Here is a 20,651-nt window from a genome sequence, read left to right on the forward strand (position 1 = left end):
GTTGTTATTATTCTTATTCTTATTCTTATTCTTATTCTTATTATTATTATTATTATTATTATTACACCCCAGCATCCACTAGGGGGCGACTGCACCCCAGCATCCACTAGGGGGCGACTGCATGTATGGAAGTCAATGGTGATACCTCGGTGTTGTTTGGAATGTAATACCGTTTCGAAAATTGTTGTTTTCAGTTACACCAGATTATCCAAGTAAAAAAAAAGCAAAGGAAGAGACAGAATGAATATACAGTAGTCCAATATAATTGATGCTAGTTTAAACCCCCCGCCCCCCCCATGCCAGGGGATGTTGTCACCGTGTAAAGACTTCCTACTTCCTGGTTGATCGGTCCGCTCCTACAGGATCTATGCTGCGGGGAACTCTCTGTTTATCTGGCAGGATTGTGATATTTATGAGTTATCATGGCGGCTGCATGTCCAGCCACGGCCACGGACCCTCCGGGACCCGGGCCAGAGACCCAGGAGAGACCCCCGGGGTCTGAACAACCTCCAGGGCTGGAGACCCAGCGGCTCGAGGTCGGCTCTCTGCTGCAGGAACAGGAGCTGCGCGCCGGGGACAGCTGGTGAGACCGTCCGCTGGGGTGGCTCTGACACACACACACACACACACACACACACACACACACACACACACACACACTGGCACCCACACACACACACACACACACACACACACACACACACACACACACACACTGGCACCCACACACACTCTGACACCCACACACTCTGACAGTGACACACACACACTCTGACACACACACACTCACACACACTCTGACACCCACACACTCACACACACTCACACACACTCTGACACCCACACACTCTGACACCCACACACTCTGACACCCACACACTCTGACACTCTGACACACACACACACACACACACACACACACACACCCTAACACACACACACACCCTAACACACTCTGACACCCACACACTCACCCTAACACACTCCCCCTAACACACTCTGACACCCACACACTCACCCTAACACACTCCCCCTAACACACTCTGACACCCACACACTCACCCTAACACACTCTGACACCCACACACTCACCCTAACACACTCACCCTAACACACTCCCCCTAACACACTCACCCTAACACACTCTGACACCCACACACTCTGACACCCACACACTCACCCTAACACACTCCCCCTAACACACTCTGACACCCACACACTCACCCTAACACACTCACCCTAACACACTCTGACACTCACACACTCCCCCTAACACACTCTGACACCCACACACTCACACCAACACACTCACCCTAACACACTCACCCTAACACACTCTGACACTCACACACTCCCCCTAACACACTCTGACACCCACACACTCACACCAACACACTCACCCTAACACACTCACACCCACACTCCCCCTAACACACTCTGACACCCACACACTCCCCCTAACACACTCTGACACTCACACACTCACCCTAACACACACTGACACCCTAACACACTCTGACACCCACACACACACCCTAACACACTCTGACACCCTAACACACTCTGACACCCACACACACACCCTAACACACTCTGACACCCTAACACACTCTGACACCCACACACACACCCTAACACACTCCCCCTAACACACTCTGACACCCACACACTCCCCCTAACACACTCTGACACTCACACACTCACCCTAACACACTCTGACACCCTAACACACTCTGACACCCACACACACACCCTAACACACTCTGACACCCTAACACACACACCCTAACACACTCTGACACCCTAACACACTCTGACACCCACACACACACACACCCTAACACACCCCCCCTAACACACTCTGACACCCACACACTCCCCCTAACACACTCTGACACCCTAACACACTCTGACACCCACACACACACCCTAACACACTCACCCTAACACACTCTGACACCCACACACACACCCTAACACACTCACCCTAACACACACTGACACCCTAACACACTCTGACACCCTAACACACTCTGACACCCACACACACACCCTAACACACTCACCCTAACACACACTGACACCCTAACACACTCTGACACCCTAACACACTCTGACACCCACACACACACCCTAACACACTCACCCTAACACACTCTGACACCCACACACACACACACCCTAACACTCTCTGACACCCACACACACACACACACCCTAACACACTCACCCTAACACACTCTGACACCCTAACACACTCCCCCTAAAGAGTATAATAATCTAACATTATATCTGTCGATAAGGCCCCGTTTTTTTTAAATTTTTTTTTTTTAGCTTAAATCGATGATGAATAAACGGTGTGTTGTTGTTGTTGTTGTTGTTGTTGTTGTTGTTGTTGTTGTTGTTGTTGTTTGGGCTTCAGCTCAGTCTGCTAGCGTTAGCTTAGCATAGCGAGTTAGCTTGTTAGCTGACAGTTTGTTTCAGGGAGTTGCAGACACTTGAATGACAACAACAGACGTCATGGCGGGTTAATGTCGATGTGAGAAGTGTGTTTATAGATCAGACACAGTCCGTTTCTCCACCGTGGAGGATGGCAGTTCGCTAGCTAAGCTAACATCATCACAGTGCTAGCAGAGAGCAGGGCTAGGCTAGGCTAGGCTAGCTTCAGGTCATTAGCTGTAGTCCATGCGACGTCTGCCTCTGATGTTCATGTGTCATAGACAGACTACCAGTGGTTTCATGGCACAGGAGGAGTCACAGTGATATGAACAGATGTATATGGGACATTGAAGTGGACATACTAGGAGAATAAAGACATGATGATGCATATTAGCAGGGCTGTAAGTCTGGTGTTGCTAACGTTGTTGTGATCAGCCCAGTAAGCCTGGCCGGGTTAGGGTTAGACCAAGACCAGGTTTATAACCCTGTACCAAGTCTAGTAGACCAGGTTTATAGTCCTGTACCAAGTCTAGTAGACCAGGTTTATAGTCCTGTACCAAGTCTAGTAGACCAGGTTTATAACCCTGTACCAAGTCTAGTAGACCAGGTTTATAGTCCTGTACCAAGTCTAGTAGACCAGGTTTATAACCCTGTACCAAGTCTAGTAGACCAGGTTTATAGTCCTGTACCAAGTCTAGTAGACCAGGTTTATAACCCTGTACCAAGTCTAGTAGCCCAGGTTTATAGTCCTGTACCAAGTCTAGTAGACCAGGTTTATAACCCTGTACCAAGTCTAGTAGACCAGGTTTATAGTCCTGTACCAAGTCTAGTAGACCAGGTTTATAACCCTGTACCAAGTCTAGTAGCCCAGGTTTATAGTCCTGTACCAAGTCTAGTGGACCAGGTTTATAGTCCTGTACCAAGTCTAGTAGACCAGGTTTATAGTCCTGTACCAAGTCTAGTAGACCAGGTTTATAGTCCTGTACCAAGTCTAGTAGACCAGGTTTATAGTCCTGTACCAAGTCTAGTAGACCAGGTTTATAGTCCTGTACCAAGTCTAGTAGACCAGGTTTATAGTCCTGTACCAAGTCTAGTAGACCAGGTTTATAGTCCTGTACCAAGTCTAGTAGACCAGGTTTATAGTCCTGTACCAAGTCTAGTAGACCAGGTTTATAACCCTGTACCAAGTCTAGTAGACCAGGTTTATAACCCTGTACCAAGTCTAGTAGACCAGGTTTATAGTCCTGTACCAAGTCTAGTAGACCAGGTTTATAAACCTGTACCAAGCCTAGTGCGTGCATGCGTGCATGCGTGTGTGCGTGCGTGCGCACTGCGTGCGTGTGATGTGTGTATGTTTATCTGTGTATGTTTATGTGTGTGTGTGTGCATGTGACGTATGTGTGTGTGTGAAGTTAGCTAATGTAACGGTGTAATAAAGTCATACGTTCAGAAGCTCAGTTGGGTAATAATACGGGTGGTTTAAGAGTCAAGGAAGTACTGCTAACAGGAACCACAGCTGAGTAGAAGGGCTGTTTAAATTCTTTAGATTCCTCGCAGTTTTGCAGATAATCCTGTATGGGCACGGCTCTGAATGGGACCATAGATCACAGCCGGCACCACCATGTAGCTGCACATACCTTAGACTCACAGACCAGAGATCTGTGGACGTGATTAACATGTGATAAGGAGAGAGTCATCCCTAGCCCTTGCCATGACGTTATCACTGATCTAGTATGGTTAGTCTCCTCTACCTGGCTTTCCTCCAGTCATGTTAGATCAGTGGTCTGTTCAACAATGACCAGAGAGAGAGAGAGAGGTAGGAGAGAGAGAGACAGGGAGGAGAGAGAGAGAGAGAGAGACAGGGAACTCTTTACCCAAGCATGTTGGTAAAACTAATTCTAGAGGGACTTTCAAGAAAACAATAAAAGAGCACTTAATAATAATTAACTCACAGAACAGATTTATCTCGTTTGCTGATCTGTTGTATTTTCATTTATTTTATTTTGTTATTATGATGTATGTATGTATGTATGTATGTATACAACGTTTACAATTGTCTGTATGTAATGTTGACAATTGTTCAAATATGATTTTTGTGTCAGACCCCAGGAAGACTAGCTAATGTCATGGCATTAGCTAATGGGGATCCTAATAAACAAAAGAGGAGAGAGAGAGAGACAAGGAGGAGAGAGAAAGGTAGGAGAGAGAGAGACAGGGAGAGATACAGGGGGAGAGAGAGAGAGAGAGGCAGGGAGGAGAGAGAGAGACAGGGAGGAGAGAGAAAGGTAGGAGAGAGAGAGACAGGGAGAGAGAGAGAGGCAGGGAGGAGAGAGAAAGGTAGGAGAGAGAGACAGGGAGGAGAGAGAAAGGTAGGAGAAAGAGAGACAGGGAGAGACAGGGAGAGAGAGAGAGAGAGAGACAGAGGCAGCATTTAAACAGGGTTACCAGAGTCTCCTACACACACAGTACCAGTAACCAGTAACCATGGTGTCCTGCAGGTACCTGGTGGAGAGGCGCTGGTACGAGCAGTGGAAGGAGTATGTGGAGACAGGAGACCAGAACTCCTCCTCCTTCCCCGGACAGATCGACAACACTGAGCTGTTTGAGGGTGAGCACAACTACTGACCCATAACAGACCCAGGGTCATAACTACTGACTCATAACTACTGACCCAGGTTCAAGAACCTTGCTTTCAAACTGCAAACATGAAGCTAAGAATCTAGGTGTGATTATAGATTCTGACTTAAGCTTTGAGCCTCACATCAAATCTATCACTAGAAATGCTTTTTATCATCTACGGAATATTGCTAAAGTTCCATCCTGTCGTCGTCCCCCCCTCCTGCCCCCCCCCCCCCCCCCCCCCCTCCCCCAGACCTGGACTCGTACCACCTGAAGGAGCGGCTGGTGGAGAACGAGGACTTCATGCTGGTCCCTGCGGAGGCCTGGCACAAGCTGCTGGCCTGGTACGGCCTGGTGGATGACCAGCCTGCCCTGGAGCGCAAGGTAGGCCCCCCCCCCCCCCTTAGCCCTGGACCCCCCCCAGCCCTAGAGCGCAAGGTAGGCCCCCCCCCGGCCCCCCCCCCACCCTGACAGAGGCCCCACCAGACCGATCACCATGGCCTGTTGATCAGACGTGACGGTGTGAAATGTAGCTGTTACGATCACCTCAGACACCTTCAACCCTGTTACGATCACCTCAGACACCTTCAGCCCTGTTACGATCACCTCAGACACCTTCAACTGAATGGGGAAGTGTGTCCAAACTTTTGACTGGTACTATAAATATGTCTTCTTCTTCTTCTTCGTTGGTGTCCAGGTGGTGGATCTCCCCAGCACGCTCAAGGTGGAGGTGTACCCAGTGGAGGTCTTCCTGTGTCTCCATAGCAACATGGAACACGTGGTCACAGAGCAATTCAGCCGTGCAGATCATATATGTTAGTATATTTATATTAACTATGTTAGTATTTATATTAACTATTCAGATCATATATGTTAGTATATTTATATTAACTATGTTAGTATATTTATATTAACAGGTCATATATGTTAGTATTTATATTAACTATGTTAGTATATTTATATTAACAGATCATATATGTTAGTATTTATATTAACTATGTTAGTATATTTATATTAACAGGTCATATATGTTAGTATTTATATTAACTATGTTCGTATATTTATATTAACAGGTCATATATGTTAGTATATTTATATTAATTATGTTAGTATATTTATATTAACAGATCATAATTCAGATTATATATGTTAGTATATTTATAAACTACACCACATCCTCAATGAAGATCTTCTACTGAAAATATGATTTAATCCCGAGGAGTCCAAGCCGTGTTGTAGTATTAGCGTGTGTTAACGTGGTTAGCGTGTTGTGCATTGCCGTAGATACCATTAAGAAGGCGATGCAGCTCCAGCTGGAGGTGGCGGAGGGGGCGGAGACGCGGCTGTGGATGAAGAGCTCAGACACCAGCTGTGAGAGGCTCAGGAACGTGCACGTGAGCGTGCTGGACTCCTGCCTCAGCTCCGGCATGGTGGGTCCTGACCCCGACCCTGACCCCTGACCCTAACGTTGACCCTGACCTCTAACCCTAACCCTGACCCTGACCCTGACCCCTAACCCTGACCCTGACTCCTGACTCCTGCCTCAGCTCTGGCATGGTGCGTCTTGCCTTGCAGACAGTGTATGTGTGTGAGGGGCGGGTGTGTGTGTGTGTGTGTACTGTGTGAGTGAGGGGCAGGTGTGTGTGGTGTGGTGTGTAACCTGCATGTCTGTGCCTGCCTTGCAGACAGTGTGTCTGTATGTGTGAGGGGCGTGTGTGTTTGTGTGTGTGTGTGTGTGTGTGGTGTGTAACCTGTGTGTGTGTGTGTGTGTGGTGTGTAGCTGTGTGTGTGTGTGGTGTGTAACTGTGTGTGTGTGTGTGTGTGTGTGTGGTGTGTGTGGTGTGTGTGGTGTGTGTGCATGTGTGTGTGCGTGTGTGTGCGCATGTGCGCGCGTGTCGTCCGCATAGTTGTGGTAGGCAATTTTGTTCTCTTTTATGACGTGTCCCAATGGAAGCATGTAGAGATTGAATAGGAGGGGGCCACGGATTGACCCTTGGGGAACCCCACATGTAATTTTAATTTTGTAACGTGTGTCTCTCTTCCAGACGGTGATCATGGAGATGAGGAGTGCAGACGGCACCTGGCCCAGCTCCAGACCCCAGATAATGTAGGCTCCACCCCCTCTACCTGTCTGTCTGTAGGCTCCGCCCCCTCTACCTGTCTATCTGTAGGCCCCGCCCCCTCTACCTGTCTGTCTGTAGGCCCCGCCCCCTCTACCTGTTTGCTCTGTCTGAATGGTCAATCACTGGCCTGTCTGAGGACCGAAGCTTTAGAACGTGTCACATATTCAAGTAGTTATATAATGAATATGGACTTAAATTATAATATGTTAATATATAGTAAGTAAAGCTTTATTTATATAGTGCCTTTTGTACATGAAATGCAACTCAAAGCGCTTTCTCAAAAAAAGTTTGGAAACGTTAATTCGGTCGATTATTCCTCCCCTTTAACAATACCAATTGTTATTGTATTTTATATGGTTGGAAAGCCTGATTAGTCACCTTTACAACGAGCTACAACTTGCAATATTCTTCTTCTGTGTGCTGTAGGAGGAATTCTGTGGAGGAGCAGGACCAGTACCGGGGGCAGGCGGGGGTGTGTGGGCTCACCAACCTGGGGAACACCTGCTTCATGAACTCTGCTCTGCAGGTAGGCCTCACACAGAACCATACACACCTGTCCCAGCCCCCCACACACCTGTCCCAGACCCACACAGAGCCCAGCCCGGGAGGGACAGAACCATGTTCAACACAGAGTCCTCATCTGGTCTCTCAGTAACACCCCTGGTCTCCCCTGGTCTCTCAGTAACACCCCCTACCCCCCTCCCCCGGTCTCTCCAGTGCCTCAGTAACACGCCCCCCCTGACGGAGTACTTCCTGCGGAGCGCGTACCTGGAGGAGCTGAACTTCTCCAACCCGCTGGGCATGAAGGGGGAGATCGCCGAGGCCTACGCCGACGTCATCAAGCAGATGTGGTCCGGCAGACACTACTCTGTAGTCCCACGCATCTTTAAGGTAGGGGGGGAGGGAGGAGGGGGGCAGGGGGCAGGGGGCAGACACTACTCTGTAGTCCCAAGCATCTTCAAGGTGGTGGGGGAGAGAGGGAGGGGGGAAGAGGGCTGACACTACTCTGTAGTCCCACGCATCTTCAAGGTCAGCCAAGTTTAAAGTTTTCACATTACGGGGCGTCTGTGTCTCAGGAGGTAGATCTAATGATTGCAAGGTCGGCAGATCGGCAGATCAGCGGTTCGAGCCCCGGCTGGCCACATGTCGAGGTATCCTTGGGCAAGACACTGAACCCCAAATTGCTCCCAGTGAGCGGGCCGGTGCCTTGCATGGTAGCTTGCCGCCATTGGTGTGTGAATGTGTGTGTGAATGGGTGAATGAGAGGCCGTTGTAAAGCGCTTTGGAATAAGGCGCTATCTATGTAAGTCAGTCTGTTTACCATTTACCATTTATTACAGAGAGAAAATTCTTAGGCTTTGACATTGCAGCACAAGAGTAACTAGGCATAATTCAAGATAAAAAAGTGACAGTAGTAGACTTAAGTGACAAAAAAGACAGGATACAATCAGTCAGAGTTACGCTGTGGCCCCCTGCTAGGAGGGGGTGGTAGTAGACGCAGGACCCATTTAGACTGATGGACGCTTTTGGTCTGTCTCTTCATCTTCAGTCTTCAGTTTGAACAATCTGAGTAAAATAAAATAAAAATCTATTTTCCCTGAGGCCCTTTTTTGATGGTTTGATCTATGTGTGTGTCTTTGTGTGTCGTCTGTGTCTGCGTGTCTGTGTCTGTGTCTGTGTCTGTGTCTGTGTGTGTGTGTGTGTGTGTGTGTGTGTGCAGACCAAGGTGGGCCACTTCGCGTCCCAGTTCCTGGGCTACCAGCAGCACGACTCCCAGGAGCTGCTGTCCTTCCTGCTGGACGGGCTCCATGAGGACCTGAACCGCGTCAAGAACAAAGAGTACATCGAGCTGAGGGACGCCGAGGGCAGGCCGGACCAGGTGAGACCAGGAGAGACCAGGGGTGTTACTGAGAGACCAGGAGAGACCAGGGGTGTTACTGATAGGGCTTTCACACCGGCAGTTCCGAACGCCGGTTCGCGTTCGCGTGCCGAAACCTCCGAACGTTGGCACTGTCTGGCGAACGAGCCCGCGTTCATACCAGTGTATCATTCGCCAGACAGCGCCAACGTTCGGAGGTTTCGGCACGCGAACGCGAACCGGCGTTCGGAACTGCCGGTGTGTAAGCCCTATGAGAGACCAGGAGAGGACCAGGAGAGGACATGGGGTGTTACTGAGAGACCAGGGGAGACCAGGAGAGACCAGGGGCCGGTTGCATATAGATAGATTAAGTCTTATATTCTCCGGTTAGACAAGCCTTAGACTAGTGTTATATTCTCAGGTTAGACCAGTGTAATTAAGATTGGTCTAAGCCTTAGACTAGTGTTATATTCTCAGGTTAGACCAGTGTAATTAAGACTGGTCTAAGCCTTAGACTAGTGTTATATTCTCAGGTTAGAGAATTTACATTACTAAACCTACAGCAAAACATTGCTCCTTCCTCTCAGAAGTCACGTCTCGTCCCTTTGTTCATAGTGACGGACAGAGACTCAGAGTGTTGTGTTTCTCCTCACGTTCTCAAACCCTCTCTCCTCTCTCTTTCAGGAAGTGGCGGAGGAGGCATGGCGTAACCACCGGCGACGGAATGACTCGGTGATAGTGGACACGTTCCACGGGCTGTTCAAGTCCACGCTGGTCTGCCCCGAGTGCCGCAAGGTGTCCGTGACCTTCGACCCCTTCTGCTACCTGAGCGTGCCGCTGCCCGTCAGCAAGGACCGCGTGATGGAGGTGTTCTTCGTCTCCCTGGACCCCGTGGCCAAACCTGTCCAGGTACGACCCTGACCCCTGACCCTGACCTTGACCCTAAACCTGACCCTGAAGTTTGGGGGGTGACCATTGCTTGCAGGTAGGCAGGGGCTGTCCCTTTAGCTGCCTGATAGGCGAGCACCAGGGTCTTGAATCTGATGCGAGCTGCTATCGGGAGCCAGTGCAGGGTGCGAAGGAGGGGGGTGACATGGAAGGATTCGGGGAGGTTGAACTCCAGACGGGCAGCAGCATTCTGGATGAGCTGCAGAGGTCTGATGGCGGAGGCGGGGAGCCCGGCCAGGAGTGCGTTGCAGTAATCAAGGCGGGAGATGAACAGTGACTGGGTCAAGAGTTGCGCTGCTTCTCTGGTGAGGAACGGTCGTATCCTTCTGATGTTATAGAGGAAGAATCTGCAGGAGCGTGCTGTCAGGTAGGGAGCACGCCAGGAGTGTGCAGTGCCAGAGATGCCCAGTTCTAAGAGGATGGAGAGAAGGATCTGGTGGTTGACTGTCAAAGGCAGCAGACAGGTCCAGGAGAATGAGAACAGAGGGGAGGGAGGAAGCTTGAGCAGAGTGGAGGGCCTCTGTGACAGCAAGGAGAGCAGTCTCAGTGGAGTGCCCAGCCTTGAAGCCGGATTGGTGGGGGTCCAGGAGTTCCATCTGACGGAGATAGTCAGTCAGTTGTTTAGATGTAGCAGTTCAAGGGTTTTGGAAGGGAAGGAGAGAAGGGATACCGGTCTGTAGTTGTGGGTAGACAGGTAGGTTTCTTGAGGAGCGGCTTGACTCTGGCTATCTTGAAGGCAGCTGGGACAGATCCTGTGGATAAGGAGTTGATTACGGTGGTAAGGTAAGGAAGGATGTCTGAGGAAATGGATTGGAGGAGAGGGGAGGGGATTGGATCGAGAGGGCAGGTGGTTGTGATCAGTGTGAGAATCTCATCAGGGGAGAGAGGGGGGAAAGAGATGATAAGCCAGAGAATGAGTGTAGTGCAGAGGGTCTGGAAGTGTTGCTGGGAAGAGGAGAAAAGGTGCTGCTAATGTCATCATGTCTGCCCCCCCTCCCCCCTCCACCCTCAGCACCGGCTGGTCGTTCCTAAAGCTGGGAAGGTCTCGGACCTGTGTGCTGCGCTCTCCGAGATGACCAGCGTGCCAGCCAATCAGGTGAGTCCAACCTGCTATGAAGGCAGCCTGTTGTCTGGCGTGGCAACAAACGCATCGTCACCTTCAACTCTGCAGTCACATGACATGTGGTAGCTCTGACACCAGTTCAAGCTTAGAAAAGAGATCAACTGGAGAGAGAGGGGGGGGGATGCAGGACACATACAAAACAAGCTCAAGACCCTGCAGGCCTATAAAACAGACCGTCAGTTGCCTTGACAACAGACCGTCAGTTGCCTGTGTCTGTGTCTTGTGTTTCAGATGGTGGTGGCGGACGTGTTCAACCACCGCTTCTATAAGATCTACCACGCCGATGAGGCGCTAAGCTGCATCCTGGACCGCGACGACATCTTTGTGTACGTGTCTCTTCTTCTTCTTCTTCTTCTTCTTCTACTCGACAAGCAGCTCATCCGCTGCAGCATGTCCTCTGACGTGTGTGTGTGTGTGTGTGTGTGTGTGTGTGTTCCCCTGGTCCCCAGGTATGAGCTGAGCGGGGGTTCTGTGGAGGAGGAGGGGGAGGAGGTGGTCCTGGCCCTGTACCTGCGGGAGCGGTCCCACTACCGGGACTACGGCTCAGGCAGCAGCAGCTACGGGACGTCCCTGTTCGGCCACCCGCTCCTGATGGCTGTACCCAGAAGCCAGTGTGCCCGCGAGGCCCTCTACCACCTGTTCCTGCGGAGGCTGGCGTGAGTCTTACACAACATTTTTACTGTTCCTCTAGTCCAGGAGGCTAGTGTGAGCCTCTAACGCCTGTTAGGCTAGTCCAGAGGCTAGCGTGAGTCTCTACCACCTGTTCCCCTGTACTGTCCCGACTGAGACATCTACTACCCACCTGTACTGTTTCCCCAGTGTCATAAAGTGTTTTCTTCTAGCACGACGACTGCCAATGGCCCCTGATCCTAGCATAGATTACTTTTTCCTGCTATGACTGGGGGATAGATGATTCGAATGTATTTGTTGTAAGTCACTTAGGATAAAGGCGTCTGCTAAAAGCCAAAAATGTAAACGTTACTTCCATGGTTAACTCCTTCAGTGCCGAGGGTGAATAAAGTGGCCCAAACGGTCAACGTTCTAGAGTGTCAACGTTCTAGAGTGTTCTAGTGTTCTAGTTATAACATTCTAGAGTGCCAAGAAGCGACTTTATTCACCAGAAATGCATCAATGATGATGATGCTTCATTGTGTAGCCAATCATGGTGTTGTTGCTAGGTAAACATCACGTAAAACACTTGGCTCTCTGGAGTTCTTTGGTTCGTTGGTGAGTTACGCTGTTTTCTGTTCTTTCTTCCCCAGACGGTACGTCAGACTACCGGACCCCTCAGAGGAGGTGGAGGAGGAGGAGGATGAGGAGGGTGGAGATGACGAAGACGAGGAGGAAGAGCTGTATAGGACCAATGGCGTGAGCGATGGTAATATGATCCTTAATGCGCAACAGTCTCCTTCTCTTTTTTTGAGAAGGAGACTTAATTGTTATCATATCTTGTTTTTTATTTTATTTAGTATCCTGCACTTTACCTGTTTTACATTTGTGTTCCTTATTTCCTCCCCACCTGTGAAGCACTTTGGTTCAGCTGCTGCTGCTGCACGTAAATGTGCTGTATAAATAAAGTTGACTTGACTTGACTGTCCATCCCTGTTAGAGATCTCTACCCAACCCACGTCTCTCTATCTGTCTGACACGTCTGTCTCTCTGTCCCGCCACAGACGAGGACGAGGGTGAGAAGGCCGGGCCGTCCCAGAGAGAGGCCGTGTGTGACGGGGGCCAGGGGGACAGCCCCCAGGACAGCCCCGCCTCCACGTCCACCGCCACCACCCGCTCCAAGGGCCAGGGCCAGGGCCAGGGGGGTGTGGACCAGGCTGAGGGGGGCACCAGCGCCGCTGCCCGACCCGGGGAAGACAGCAGCTCCTCCCAGGCCTCCTGCAGCACCTCCTCCTGCACCTCCTCCTCCACCACCAGCGCCTCCTCCTCCGCTGCTGCTGCTGCCTCCACCAGCGCCACAGTCACAGCAGGCAGCCAGCAGGGGGCAGCGAAGCAGCAGCCCTGCGAGACGGAGGACGAGGAGGACAAGGGGGTGTGTCCTCCCAGCCCCCCCCTGGCCAATGAGAGGCCGGGGGGCCAGAGGAAGGGGGGCTGCCAGGCGCGGCGCAGGAAGCTGCTGTTCTCCATCCAGGCGGTGAACTCCAACGGCACCACAGAGAGAGGGATGGGGGAGGGGGGCAGCGCCTTCTCCTTCAGCTGTGAGTCTCTCACACACACACACACACACACACACACACACACACACGCACACTCATAGGGCTTACACACCGGCAGTTCCGAACGCCGGTTCGCGTTCGCGTGCCGAAACCTCCGAACGTTGGCGCTGTCTGGCGAATGATACACTGGTATGAACGCAGGCTCGTTCGCCAGACAGCGCCAACTAGTGATGTTACGCTCGACGCAGTAGTCAGGACACGGCGTCGATCTTCCGACGCAATGTGCGTCGATACAAATGTATCGATGCTTGTGTCAAATTGGCAAAAACCACGTGACTACTCGAACGAAGCTTCGTACGTCACACGAGCACCTCTGACCGGTGTGTCAATCATTCCGCAAACGAGGCAGTGTTTCAAGTTTGGTACTGCATAAAATGACGTGGAACTCTCTCATATTCGAGGGTTGTAGTCAGAGTGGACTGTGGAGACATACGGACGCTAGACAGAATACATTTATTGACAGAGACAGAGATAGAGATAAAAATAGACAGGAGATTGGTAGATATTGATAGATAGACATAGAACATACAGAGATAGTCATAGATTCATAATTGCAACACATAGGCTAGCCAGATAGATATACATTAAAAAAACGTTGCCTGTTCATGTACACAAGCAATACATATTTGATTGTTCACATAAGCACAAGTCTGTCCAGTTCCCACAATATAGCCTTGTTTTGCACACGAGCACGTCCCAACACTGTTGGCCCTGTTATGACATGTTGACCATTTATATCTGCTCCAATTACATGTCAAGGGGATAGTGGAGTGAATAGTGAATTGGACTGGTGATCGGAAGGTTGTGAGTTCAAATCCTGCCTGAAACAACACCACCTATTCATATCAGAAATGGACACAACAGTTGCATTTATTTATTTATTCATATGTATTTATTATAGTCTACTAGACACACCAACATTTAAGACCACATATATGGCCACAAATACATCGACACAGTTTGTCACAGCACCTTTATTGAACAAGACATCACAGATGACGGTGGGCTTATTGTATTTTGCCTCAAATTCCTGACTTGTGAATCAGTCGATACAGTCGCCATACCATGACCTGACCAGCAGATGTCATTGTGGAGCTGCTGTATCGACTGCATCGATAGATCGACACTTTTTCCGACACAATTGTGTCGAACTGTCAATTGCGTCGAAAGCTTCGTTTCCCCCATCACTAGCGCCAACGTTCGGAGGTTTCGGCACGTGAACGCGAACCGGCGTTCGGAACTGCCGGTGTGTAAGCCCTATCACACACTCACACTCACTCACACTCTCACTCTCACACACTCACACTCACACACTCACACTCACACACTCACACACTCGCACTCTCACACTCACACACACTCACACTCACACACTCACACTCACACACTCACACTCACACTCACACTCACACTCACACTCACACTCACACACACACTCACACACACTCATACCCGCACGCAAACCACGATCTCTTCGATGATTTTCAATCAGGTTTTCGCCCCCCCCCCCCCTACATAGCACTGAAACGGCCCTTATTAAGGTCCTTAATTACATTTGTGTAAACACAGACTCCGGAAAAGTCTCAGTTTTGGTACTACTAGACCTTAGCGCTGCCTTTGACACTGTAGACATTCTAATAGATAGACTAAAACCTGGGTGGGACTTTCAGGCACTGTCCTAAACTGGTTTAGATCCTACCTACAGGACAGAAGCTACTATGTCTCCATTGGCAACTTTGTGTCCGAAACAAACGTGGGGTTCCCCAAGGATCAATCCTTGGCCCCCTTCTATTCAATCTTGACATGCTTCCATTGGGACACATCATAAAAAAGAACAAACTATGCACATGACACTCAAATCTACATAGCCCTGCACACACACACACATACACACACACACACATACACACACACACACACACATACACACACACGCACACACACACACAGGTATGTTAACAGTGTGTGTCTCTGCAGCCCAGCCCTATGTGGCCATCGACTGGGACCCCGACATGAAGAAGAAGTATTACAACGAGAATGAGGCCGAGGTGGGTGTTTGGTGTTCTACCTCCCCCATCCTCCCCTGGTGTTCTACCTCCCCCAGCCTCCCCTGGTGTTCTGCCTCCCCTGGTGTTCTACCTCCCCCAGCCTCCCCTGGTGTTCTACCTCCCCCAGCCTCCCCTGGTGTTCTACCTCCCCCAGCCTCTTAACCGTCTCTCTGGTCTGGTCTGCAGAAGTACGTGAAGCACGCCAGCATGGAGGTTCCCCACCAGCAGACCACCGTGCAGCTGCAGGAATGCATCGAGCGCTTCACCACGGTGGAGACCCTGGAGGAGGAGAACCCCTGGTAGGAACGCCGGCCGCCATTTTAGAAAATCTCCAACCTCCATTTTGTCTTCAGACAATCGACTTGCAGTCACTGGATCTCTCTTGTTTTTACCTCAGAGTAATGTCAGTTAAAGTGGTCGTCGTCATGGTTTCACTGGAATGTTTCCGATGCGTTTTGAATCTGAGCGGTTGCTAACGAACGGTGAATACAGAATATTCAGATTCTGGCCGAGGTTTACTAGGCTGGTTAAAGGTTTACTAAGCTGGTTAAAGGTTTACTAAGCTGGTTAAAGGTTTACTAAGCTGGTTAAAGGTTTACTAAGCTGGTTAAAGGTTTACTAAGCTGGTTAAAGGTTTACTAAGCTGGTTAAAGGTTTACTAAGCTGGTTAAAGGTTTACTAAGCTGGTTAAAGGTTTACTAAGCTGGTTAAAGGTTTACTAAGCTGGTTAAAGGTTTACTAAGCTGGTTAAAGGTTTACTAAGCTGGTTAAAGGTTTACTAAGCTGGTTAAAGGTTTACTAAGCTGGTTAAAGGTTTACTAAGCTGGTTAAAGGTTGACTAGGCTGGTTAAAGGTTGACTAAGCTGGTTAAAGGTTTACTAAGCTGGTTAAAGGTTTACTAAGCTGGTTAAAGGTTTACTAGGCTGGTTAAAGTTTACTAAGCTGGTTAAAGGTTTACTAAGCTGGTTAAAGGTTTACTAAGCTGGTTAAAGGTTTACTAAGCTGGTTAAAGGTTTACTAAGCTGGTTAAAGGTTTACTAAGCTGGTTAAAGGTTTACTAAGCTGGTTAAAGGTTTACTAAGCTGGTTAAAGGTTTACTAAGCTGGTTAAAGGTTTACTAGGCTGGTTAAAGGTTTACTAAGCTGGTTAAAGGTTTACTAAGCTGGTTAAAGGTTTACTAGGCTGGTTAAAGTTTACTAAGCTGGTTAAAGGTTTACTAAGCTGGCAGGTAAGTTGGGTAATTTACTGGAATTTACCTTTAATTAGCTACCACTGGTTGGAGATGTGTTGAAGGTTCTGAAGGTGGAGGAGATGAGTTGAAGGTCTGGTGGTGAAGGAGATTAGTTCTGTGTCTGAAGGTCTGATAGAAGGAAATGAGTAGACGGTTCTGAAGGTCCGGTGGTTGTAGATGAGATGTTTGTCTGAAGGTCCGGTGGTGGAGATGTGTTGAAGGTCCGGTGGTTGTAGATGTGGTTGGTTCTGAAGGTCCGGTGGTTGAAGGTTCTGAAGGTCCGGTGGTCGTAGATGTGTCCTGAAGGTCCGGTGTGTGTTCCAGGTACTGCCCCATGTGCAAGCGGCACCAGCTGGCCACTAAGAAGCTGGACCTGTGGTCGCTGCCGGAGGTTCTGATCATCCACCTCAAGAGGTTCTCCTACACCAAGTACTCCAGGGAGAAGCTGGACATCATCGTGGACTTCCCTCTCAGGTGAGTCATAGGGGTGTAACGATACATCGATTCACATCGATGCATTGATTCATTGACTAACGATCTGATTACATCGACGCAATGTAAAAACATCGATCTATATCGTCATCTTAAAGATACACCTTTATTTTGAATTTGCACAGGCTGCATTCGTAAACTCGCTCTTAGAACGCTGGAGCGCACAGTGGTATCAACGTCATAAAGGGACCAAGACATCTGATTGGACAAGAGGCATTCCTTGAGTGGTGATTTCCAGAGCGAATTTACGTACGCACCCACAGCGTCCCGCAACTCGGTGAATGAATTGTCTCCGGTGACGGTGTGAAGACACGAGAAACATTCCGTTTTTAAAGGGGGGACAAGTTCTTCCAGTTTTGTTTCATAGGACATTAATGTTTTAAAGCTGAATATCTCTTGTTTGTGAGACTAGTGAACGGGTCTATTTTTCTTTTTGTAACAGAAGAATACTGTATAATACAATATGATTTAAATGCTGGATAACTGGAAGAGCTCACAAATAAAATGGTCAAATCATATTCTAGTTGTTTTTGTGAGTTGATAATTGTGTTAGATTGGCATATGATATCGCGTCATATCGATCATATCGTCATATCGATCTTGAATCGAATCAAATCGAAATCGTATCGTGACTGACATTGTGATATCGTCAAACATTGTATCGTCATACAAACAAATCGATATAATATCGTATCGTGATGAAGCTGGTGATTTACACCCCTAGTGAGTCAGATAACTGCTGTTGTTTCAGAGCTAGTATAACTGTTGTTGTTGTTGTTTCAGAGCTAGCATAATTGTTGTTGTTGTTCCAGAGCTAGCGTAACTGTTGTTGTTGTTCCAGAGCTAGCGTAACTGTTGTTGTTGTTCCAGAGCTAGCGTAACTGTTGTTGTTGTTCCAGAGCTAGCGTAACTGTTGTTGTTCCAGGGCTATCGTAACTGTTGTTGTTGTTCCAGACACCTGGACTTCTCCGGCTGCCTGCTGAGGAAGGCGGGGACCAATGGGGAGCCTCCCAGCAGATACGACCTGATCTCCGTGTCCAATCACTACGGAGGGCTCAGGGACGGCCACTGTAAGACGCCATTTTGTCTTTTTTACTTAAATGAATGATATATATTCATACTTGAAGAGCATGTCAGAAGTCTTGTTGCCCGACCGGGCGAGGCAAAGATGAGTTTTACTTGCCCGTAATATTTTTTACTTTCCCCGGGCAACTGTTAATGTCGAACCCTGCCCAGTCTACTGAGGGTTAATGCTGTGTCCTCTCCTCTCCTCTCCTCTCCTCAGACACCAGCTATGCCAGGGTATCTGGTCTAGTGAGGGTTAACAGTGTTTCCCCTAGGTTTGCTGCCTTGGGGGGGTGGCATGGACCGTGGCATAGACCCCCCCCCCCCAGGGGGTAAGACCCTGCCTCATACCAGCGTCATGTCCAGGGGTGTACTTGTACATTAAGCCGCCTCACGCTACGGAAACAGGAGATAGGCTCCTGCCCTATGGGCCATTAGGCTGCAGAACCATCGGTTCTCAAGGCTACTTACTTATGTGGTCTTGACTACATGTCCACTTTCTCACCTGGTTCTTGCTCTCTCTCTCTCTCTGGTGTGCCGAGCCGACACCATCCTGCTCTCTCTCCTTCTCTCCCCCCCTATCCTCCTCTCTCCCTTTTGCTGTCAACCAAAAGGTAAACAAAACAGCCAGAGTATTTATAATCTAATAAGAGACATAAATTGATCCATATCAATTTATAACATAATTATAATTGGATATTGGATTGCTGTGGGCAATCCAGTCAGATAATGTCATTTTGACTTTACTCTCTCACCTGAAAAAAATGTGTATGTCCAACTATAAAAAACTGACCATTTCCAATGCTTCAATCAACTGTCCATGTACTGTAAATATGCCATTATGGTATTACCATGAAGCCCAACTCTAGCAGAATAAGAAAGATAGTATATCTACTTTAAGTAAAATAATAAAGTGCCTCCAGTTAGCTCTTTAGCTGGCAAGTGTGCAAGGAGACTAGCTCATCTCATCACCTCTGAGCTAGCTAGCTTGCTAGTTCTTTGACACTATTTACACTATGGAACTATAGTCAGACACTTTCTAGTCACGATAATAACGACCAATTTTAACCAACTTTCTCTGTCAGAACACTCAGCAATTATATTTGCTAACGTTTCAACTTGCTTACTTTCAATCTGCAGACATCACAGCAGGCAAAAACTCTCGCGTCTCGCGCGCACACTTGCGCAAAATCTTGTATTATTCTCCAGCGCTGGCACAACGCGAAGTGTGGAGATAGGTCTGGCTATGCGAGACTACGGCGGACTAACGTTACCAACGAGCCTATGGGCTTGCCACTCGCCAGATTCGGGTTGGGTGCGTTTAAAAAACGCGGATATTTTAGCCTGCTTGTCAGATGTTTGGTGTCTCCGTCAGTAATAATTCCTCTTTCTTGGGGGGGCGGGGGGTTCCGTTGGGAGGGCGGCCCGCCCCCCCAAGGCAATGGTAGGGGAAACACTGGTTAATATGACAGGGTATCTGGTCTAGTGAGGGTTAATATGACAGTGTATCTGGTCTAGTGAGGGTTAATATGACAGGGTATCTGGTCTAGTGAGGGTATTAACCCTGTGTCTCCTGGTCTACTAAAGGTTAATGCTGTGTCTCTCCTCTCCACTCCTCTCCCCTCCCCTCCCCTCCTCTCCTCTCCTCTCCTCTCCTCTCCTCTCCTCTCCTCTCCTCTCTCAGACACCAGCTATGCCAGGAACAAGGACAACGGCCAGTGGTATTACTTTGACGACAGCAAGGTGACGTTCGCCCGGGAGGAACACATTGTGGTGAGAAAACAGCTGACATGATATGTTACGGTACATGTGGGAAGACGGTACATGTGGGAAAACTAGGGTTAGGGTTAGGTGCTAGGGTGCTACGGTTAGGGTTAGGGATAGGATTAGGGTTAGGGTTAGACATGCCAGCATGTACCAAGTCGACGTAGCACCTAACCCTAACTCTAGTTTTCCCACATGTACTGTATTCCCACATGTACCGTAACATATAGATATATCGTATTATAATGATTAGATAGATATATAGCTAACAAATATTATAATAATTATTATTTTTATTGCCATGTATATTTGCACAAATTGACTTGGTGAAGTTGGTGCATAGGACATAAAAAACAACAATATATAAGCACGAATAAAATCTAAATCATTATGTACCATAGAATGGGTTCTGCCGTGTAATGTCCCTCCTCTACACTCCTCACCCTCTTCCTCTCCTCCCCCTCTTCTCTCCTCCTCCCCCCACCCCCTCCTCTCCCTCTCCCTCCTCCCCACCCTCCTCCTCTCCTCCCCCTCTCCCTCCTCAGACCAATGCAGCCTACCTCCTGTTCTACCAGAGACAAGACAAGATCCGCCAGCCCACCCTACCTACGCCCTCAGACAGCGCCTCCTCTGCCCAGCCTGCTAATGATGTCACTTCCCCCAAACACGACGGGATGGACGGTGCTACTTCCTGTGTGAACATGGAAACAGACTGA

General features: G+C 49.0%; 1 protein-coding gene across 1 annotated transcript; it reads left to right on the top strand.

Annotated features, from left to right (window-relative positions):
- Positions 1–411: 411 nt before the first annotated feature.
- usp11 (ubiquitin specific peptidase 11) lies at positions 412–20,651 on the top strand (the record flags this gene model as incomplete). The annotated part of the gene is made up of 21 exons (XM_080527507.1): positions 412–583; positions 4,938–5,047; positions 5,312–5,442; positions 5,756–5,873; positions 6,343–6,488; positions 7,104–7,165; positions 7,608–7,707; positions 7,899–8,072; positions 8,902–9,060; positions 9,724–9,948; positions 11,000–11,083; positions 11,342–11,436; positions 11,560–11,766; positions 12,373–12,488; positions 12,784–13,317; positions 15,313–15,383; positions 15,570–15,682; positions 16,939–17,088; positions 18,061–18,176; positions 19,856–19,944; positions 20,481–20,651. Exons 1-21 carry the CDS (start codon positions 423–425, stop codon positions 20,649–20,651), a joined length of 3,132 nt encoding a protein of 1,043 aa, XP_080383633.1. The 5' UTR covers positions 412–422.

This window comes from Nansenia antarctica, assembly GCF_963989245.1.
Source record: "Nansenia antarctica genome assembly, chromosome: 3".
Taxonomy (NCBI): domain Eukaryota; kingdom Metazoa; phylum Chordata; class Actinopteri; order Argentiniformes; family Microstomatidae; genus Nansenia; species Nansenia antarctica.